At 36.5% G+C, this 7,500-nt stretch overlaps 3 protein-coding genes across 7 annotated transcripts in view; 1 reads left to right on the forward strand and 2 right to left on the reverse strand.

Moving 5' to 3' along the window:
- LOC135223552 (uncharacterized) overlaps positions 1–3,962 on the reverse strand; it is a 28,831-nt gene extending 24,869 nt beyond the window's left edge. Inside the window, exons 1-2 of one of the 4 annotated variants that reach the window (XM_064262055.1) lie at positions 3,739–3,962; positions 299–465 (exon numbers count right to left, since the gene is read on the reverse strand). In XM_064262055.1, coding sequence (XP_064118125.1) covers positions 299–465; positions 3,739–3,898 — 327 coding nt within the window. In that variant the 5' untranslated portion in view covers positions 3,899–3,962. Of the gene's footprint in view, positions 1–298; positions 466–2,141; positions 2,320–3,609; positions 3,709–3,738 lie in introns of those variants that run through there. The other 3 variants (XM_064262054.1, XM_064262057.1, XM_064262056.1) reach the window with 3 other exon arrangements.
- The window catches only part of LOC135223550 (zinc finger protein OZF-like), an 84,171-nt gene that overhangs the window by 27,676 nt on the left and 48,995 nt on the right, over positions 1–7,500 (forward strand). The gene's annotated exons all lie outside the window — the stretch shown is intronic.
- The window catches only part of LOC135223549 (sodium-dependent noradrenaline transporter-like), a 43,859-nt gene continuing 43,126 nt past the window's right edge, over positions 6,768–7,500 (reverse strand). For both annotated transcript variants that reach the window (XM_064262052.1, XM_064262051.1), the window contains exon 14: positions 6,768–7,500. This exon is cut by the window's right edge and continues 431 nt beyond it. The gene's annotated coding sequence lies outside the window, so the exon portion shown is untranslated.

Here is a 7,500-nt window from a genome sequence, read left to right on the forward strand (position 1 = left end):
ATATGCTTCAACACTAATGGCTAATTTTGCCAATATTTTTCATACTTTCAATATCAGATACGGTGAACCTATTTGTGTATATATACCTCACTCATTGGCATACATACATACATACATACCCCTCCACATTCTCAATTTCCATTACTGTACCAATTTTGACAATAGAGTACTTTTCATACTTTTTTTAATGTTACATATGATAAACCTGCAGTGTGGCCGAAAGTTCCCCCAAAATCAAATAAAATTTATCAGTAAAAATACAATTTATCAGTAAAACATGAATCCAACCATACTGTACCTTTAGATCCAAGTAAATGCTCATCTTCTGATCACTCTCATTTCCAAATTGACACCCAAGATATCTTGTGCCTAACACAAAAAACGGTACACCGTCAAACATTAGCCGCTCTCCAACAATTTTTTCACCTTCCTCCCACTGTATTCGACAGTCTTCATTGTTCCACGCTGTGAAAGAACACATACGATAGAATTTTGAAATCTTCTGGTTTTTCAAACATGTAGTATATACGTATATTTATCATTTACAGTAAGACAATTACTGGAATCTGAATAATAAAAATAGTAATACATTTTACACCTTAAATGTAAAATAACTCTTTCAGCTATCCACCAGAAAACAAGGCAATACATTTCATTGCTAAGTGCCAGTCCTCAATTACACAAACCTTGGCTAAACCAGTGGAGGATTTTAGGGAGCGGGCACCTGGTCATGTGGCCCCCCACCATGGATATGAATAATAGAATATATTGTTTTCTTTAAATAAATTATTAATAGTAGCAAAAATGTGCTTAGTTAATGATTATTTCAACAACAACTAAAACAATAACAGCAACTACTACTAACAACAACTACTACAGAGTATACATATGTGAACATTCATATATTAATATTGATATGTATGTACTGTATGTTACACATATATATATAATAATCCTAAGTGCAACGGCCCCCATGAAAGATTTCTAGATCTGCCAATGGGCTCAACGAGACAAATCCTGGGATTGAAAATGGGGCAAGCAGAAAGGTGCACCCTATACCTGTGTATGGAAGGGTGTGCCTTCTAAGCTGTGTATCTCCTAACCTTGCAGCAAGGAATATGCCCTGTGCAATGCTAGGAAGGAGAAGGGAGCTAACCCCTTTGCCAGTTAGGATCCAGTATCCATCATTCCAGTTAAGATGACTTCCAATATGTGCATTATTTCACCATCTGATTTATGGTGCTCTAGGTCTGGTTAGAAGGGAGGGGGAGTGCAAGTTACCAGGTCAGAATAGAAATTGAAGAGCTGCATTAGGTTAGGACAGATTATATTAAAATGTGATGCAATCCTTGTATTCTATCCTATAACACTTGTGCCACTTCACATCATGTTAGATAAGGCAAGTGTTGTTCCAATGGCACCCCCCTCACAGTTAAGGAACCAGCCTCCTTGATTAGATAGGAAACATGCTTGCGACTGCTTTTGCCATTTGCTACTTTCTTGCTTTCTTCTTTAAATCTTCAGCTGAAAACCTTTATGGACACAGTCCACAGACTGAACTCAAGAGGCTCCAAAGGGAAATAAACCTATAGAGAGGGGCAAATCATAGGAAAACCTGATAAATAAATGTGAGGGAGTAGAAAAGAAGACATAAACCTGAATTCAGGAGACATCTGCAGACAGCAGGAATTAATTTGCTTCTAGCTTAAATATTCAGATTAGAGAATTTCACAACTGTACTAGGCAAACTGCTCCACATTTTAGTTTTAGTCAAGATAAAACTCCTAGCAAAAAAAGCCATAAAAAACTTGATGCTAAGAAATGACACAGTTTGCTGCAGCAGCCTACTTATTGTTGTCAGCAAATACAACTAGGTCAGGTACTCTAACATGTTTTAAAAACTGTTTGCTGATATTTACCATTGATTCACATGAACTATGCATTGAACTAACATATCCAACATTTCTGATTAGTGCAGAACTCTTAATTCTTTATTGTTTTCCCACACCCAAAAACCAACCATTTCTCACTGGGGTCCCTGATATTGGTTGGATATCACATGGTGCAAGAAAAACACAAAAAATTGATTTGACTGACCAAAATAGTTAGAAATAAATATAACAATATTAATAAACATTCACCATAATGTCCTGTATAGTTTATCATTTGGCTTGGAACCACAGCCTTGGACTGCAGTACGAAGATATCACCTGGGGTAGGGGAAACCCTACTAAAAAAAGTGTGGTAGATCTAGGGTACTTATCCGCGGCGGCCTAGACTATGGCAGTTGCGGTTTCTCTATGCAGTTTTACCTACTGAACAAGAATTTTAAGTAATATTTATTCGGACGACTGTAATTAACCCCCCAATGGCCAGTACTAACCACGGCAAAATGCATTGGATGGCCCCAATCCCTAGTGGATATCATATCCGTGGTTACGTTCCTTGCAGTCCGTGCAGACTGCTTCTGTAGAAATACCAAAGTTATTAGCACAAATAAAAAATAAAATATAAAATGCGAAATAAACAATCATCAGAGTATGTAGTTCATCATAGCCTAGTCTCATATAGTAAGGTATTATACTACCAAGAATGAATGACCAGACAAAAAAAAAAATTTGTAAAACCGAAGACTGCTACTGCAGCGCCTGGTTCCTGCCAGTCAGTGAACGTAATATTTAGTCTTTTGCTCATGTTTCTTGTTTATTTTTGTGCCTTTATTTGGGTTTGTGATAGGGTAAAAAAACCGCATGGTACAGGGGTGGACCATGTACAATCAATGTGTACAACCCCCAAAAAAGTACATTATAATGCGTCCTGACCTCTTCTCCGGTGTCAGGACGCGTTATAATGTACTTTTCTTGGGGTTGTACACATTGATCGTACATGGTCCACCCCTGTACCATGCGGTTTTTTACCCTAATTACAGTGTTTCATGTTTTCACATTCATCCCCAAGGGGGTGGTACTAACCAGCGGTCCCATATTTGCACGTAAACTGGTGGCTACTGAGTTAGAGAACCCAGTAGAAATTTGCAGTTTTACCCTAGAATGATGGCTTACAAATAAATTAGACTAGCCCAGCCCAGCTCTTAGTAATAAGGCAGCCTACCAGTCAATGCTAGCTACTACCTAAATATGGAGACATGATTCTAATCCTTAAGGTCTTCAATCAGGTAACCTTAAGGGGTCCACCCCACACAAGGCAGGATAAGGCAAGTCATGTTAGGTAGTATTCTGGATATTGGAAGATCAGGACCCAGTATTCTAGGAGAGGTTAGGATTTCTCATTCCTACACTTGACTCCCTACTCTTCATCCTATTCCTGCAATCTAACGCAAGGTCTCGAACAACATTCTAGCATAGTTAGGATAGCACCCATTTACTAGGTATGTCTAGCGGGTTGTTTTAAACTCTGGAATCGTCCATGTTCGAACATTAAAATTCTCTTTCTCCCATTTAATTCATACACTATCAAGCGAACATAGTGTCGAGCTAAGACTTCGGGGGTCACCAATGCTTAGTCTGGCCTACGTCTATCCCGTCGTCCCCAAGGCCTATTGGCAATCTCTCCATGACCTAAACAACGTTCTACTAAACAACAACACACTTGGACGATTTATTAGGCGAATTTAGATCATAAATACGAGAGACGTCCCGACACATCATCATGGGTAAGTCGTACAATTACGTCTTTCAATATTGCCAACTGTAAACTCCAAATTATCTTTGGTCTTACTTGAGTTTCCGAAGTTCGGATCTGACCGGATGAGGGAATACCTCGTCGAGGTATTTTCCTCATGTTTCCTCAGGAGGGTGGAGACGGCGTTGAGGCGCAGGCAGTAGCCGAAGTTATTCTTGAGGGGTTTATAAAAAGTGTTTGAGTCAATGTCGGCCATTTTGGCTTGGTAACAGCGCCGCTTCCACAGCCTATCGGCCAATGTTGCCAACAGTGAGCAACCTTTCGGCAATGGCAGAAGATGCGGGAAAATTTATGTCTTAGTAATAAATCCTTCTATAAATCGTAATTATTTCCTTTAAAAACCGTAAATTTAAATTTATGTTGTTTCCTGGGCGTCGCTTGCAAGTGTTGCCAACGGCGACCTTTCGAAAAATGGCAGAATATGCAACAAATTCAATATATTTATTGATAAACAACTTCGTAGACAATAATTTGTTAATTTAAAAGCATAAAATTGCGAGGCATCTTCCACAAAGTCCGTCCAAAAAGTACATCGTTGCGCGGTTGCCATTATCTTCAGAGGTGCAAAACACTTCGGTTTCTGTGGCAATGATGATGACTTTGCAATATTGCCAAATTTGTTGCTTTGTTTTTTAAAGGTAATTGGTGAAAGATTTGCAGTATTGCCAAATTTCTTGCTTTATTTTTAAAGGATCGGACTTTGATTGACAACTGAAGCGGTAATGAAAAAAATGTTGAAGACGTCATAATTACTTTACGACATCACGGTGAATTACAGTAACTACTTATTATTTTTCCTTAATGACTAGTACGTAAATGGGGTTACAATTAATAGATATAAATACACACTATACTTGAATTGCAATATCAATAGTGAAATTTGTATAACATTAACATACAATGCACGAGAGTTTATACCACAATCACAGAAGTCTCATGAGGAAATCAGGTAAAATGGGCAAATATTTATCATAATAATAATATACTAGGGATTCGAACGAGAAGTAAAAACTAATATATGATAAATATAAGTTAAAATAGCATATAAACAAACATTAAAGAACTCTAAGCACCCAACAAAACGAAAATCACGTGAGAAAATTGAGGAGGGGCCGTTAAAGCTAGTTTACCTTCAGCCTCTACGCATTTTAGGTAAGCGAGGGAGATGAGCCGTTACATAGCATGCATTCTGCTGCTACTACTATCTACACTTATTTTTTAAGAAATGTGGTAAGCCTGGTTCCTGACTGCTTGCTGCCTGCCTGTTGCTGCTACTACTCATAGACATAGACCATCAAATTGCGTCAATCAGAATCACTGGAGTGACAATCTCCCTGCTGAGCGTGTGACCTTGAGCGGCCATGTTGAAAGGTCTCGGTCCAGCTCATGGTACTATATTTTACTATTACTTCTATTATTTTTATCTTTTTATTATTATCATCATCTTATCATTATTACTATAAACGTCTTTTTTACTATAGTTATTATTATTGTTGTTGCAGGTATTATTATTATTATTATTATTATTATTATTATTATTATTATTATTATTATTGACCCAATTTCAGATAGAATAATTACCTTACAAAAACAGGTTGACCTAAGCACTCCAACCATTGTGGTCAAGGCGTAAGCAACTGACTGCTCTCGGATCTAAGCAGTGTCTAGCATGAATAGTTCCTTTATATTACAAGACTTTCTTTGCATACAGTCACTAAGCACTAACTAAACAGTAATATAAAATAACCAAACACTAACATTCACAGTACACTAGCACTCACTAAACACTTATACTTACTATTCACTCACTCACATAAAACACTCATACTCAATAACACTAAAGTCACTGCATACTCAACACTCATTTGGCACCCACTAAACCGCATTAAACCCTCACTAAGCACTCACTTAATCGTAAACATTAATTAAATACTAGATAATTATTACGCATTCACTAAGTATTCACGATACACTGAACATTCACTTAGCACGCACTAAACACTCACTAAACCTTTAACACTAAATACTCGACACTAAACCCTAAATGCTCATTAAAAATCGTAACGCTCATTAAACATTAAGCAGCAAATGAACATCCACTTTTCACTCATTAAACGCTTACACACTAAACATTCACTAAACACTAACATTCACAAGACATTTACTAAACACCTACTGAACATTCACCGATTACTTACACACTAAGTATTCACAAAAGCCCTAAAGACTCATTAAGCAATCACTGAATACTTACACAATAAGTATTCTACAACATTCACTAAACACTTACTCACTAAACCATAAAAATTTGCTAAACGCTTACTCATTAAACATTAGCAACAACAAAAATTCACAATCGCACAAAGCCCCTGTTCAATTTGCCAGTTACCAGACTCAAAAATGACTGCAAGGCTTTGCAGCTCCGCCCTGGTGGAAGACCACTGAAGTACGTAGTACTGGTATAGATCATCGCAACTCCAGGTATATACCCTCTATGCTGCTACCACTACTACTACCAATGAATTGTAAAAATGCTAACGTGCCAATATTCAGTCACAGATACAGTATATCTGGTAAAATTTACCATAATTCCACCAGCATTAGAACTATGATCATGAAAACGTCATAAAGAGCTACCAGTAATAACGTTTATGCAGTGAATGATGTGATGGCAATAATCAAATTAACAAAGCGATGGGCAAGCAACTATAAATCATAGTGTACTTAAGACCCTGCCAGATAAATTCATATTCCTTTTATGAAATCAGGAAGAGTGTCATCCATTATAACAAGAACAAGAATAGGAGAATTCCTATACCTATTTTCTTGACACAAACTAAACAGACAGAAAGTGATAGTCATGAACTACTGAAGCATAACAGAGCAAAATATGTACGGCTTAGTCAACAATATTGATAGTAATAGAAATAAGTTTTGCTGTACATTTTGTTCAAGGTTCATTGAATAATATTGTGATATATGATGGGTCCAAGTTCCTTTCTTTTTAATTAAAGTTACACATATTCCATTGTTGAGTTACCAATGAAAAAACATATGAGCTTGGAAACATTTTATTTACATTGATTTGAAAATGGCACATTACCCTTCATGTTCTCTTGTTCAAGCATTTTCATAATATGACAACTTGTAACTATAGAAACACTTATAATATCTTTTCTAAAAACACATTCTTGTTCAGTCATATAAACATTTATGAAAACGTGTCTTTTTAAACATCAGATTTTTTAAGATATCAAACGAGAGATCCCATTTACATTTATACGATTAAGCATATAAAACATAGATTTTTTTTTTACAGCATATGCTTAGCCAAATGTGCGTTTATTTTTGTCAAAATACTTATTTCCTATATGAATACAATTATCTTTGTATTTCTGATACTTCGAATCAAAATAAAAAAATCTATGGCTAATCTAATTGTGCTTTACTTTGTACTTGTGTCTTACGGAAGTTACACATAAACAGGTATACCTGTAAAGGTTTACCTGAACAGGAACGATTCAAATGTACATCTGAACAGGTAGGTGATATCATACCTATTCAGGTTTACTTGTTCAGGTAAACCTGCCGACTATACCTTCAGGTATAGACTACAAGTGGTTATCAAAGGTGGGATACTGCAAATTACCAGAGGAGTCACAAGACTTCCCTAGGTTTTGTCGTGTCATCTTGCAGATGTATCTGTTTTTGTAAACAACTTTACGATATGACTCATTTATTCAAGGTGAAAACAACTTTGGCCAATAGCATTTTTTATGTTGAATAAGGTGCTCGAAG

The sequence above is a fragment of the Macrobrachium nipponense genome, chromosome 10, assembly GCF_015104395.2.
Source record: "Macrobrachium nipponense isolate FS-2020 chromosome 10, ASM1510439v2, whole genome shotgun sequence".
Taxonomy (NCBI): Eukaryota; Metazoa; Arthropoda; class Malacostraca; order Decapoda; family Palaemonidae; genus Macrobrachium; species Macrobrachium nipponense.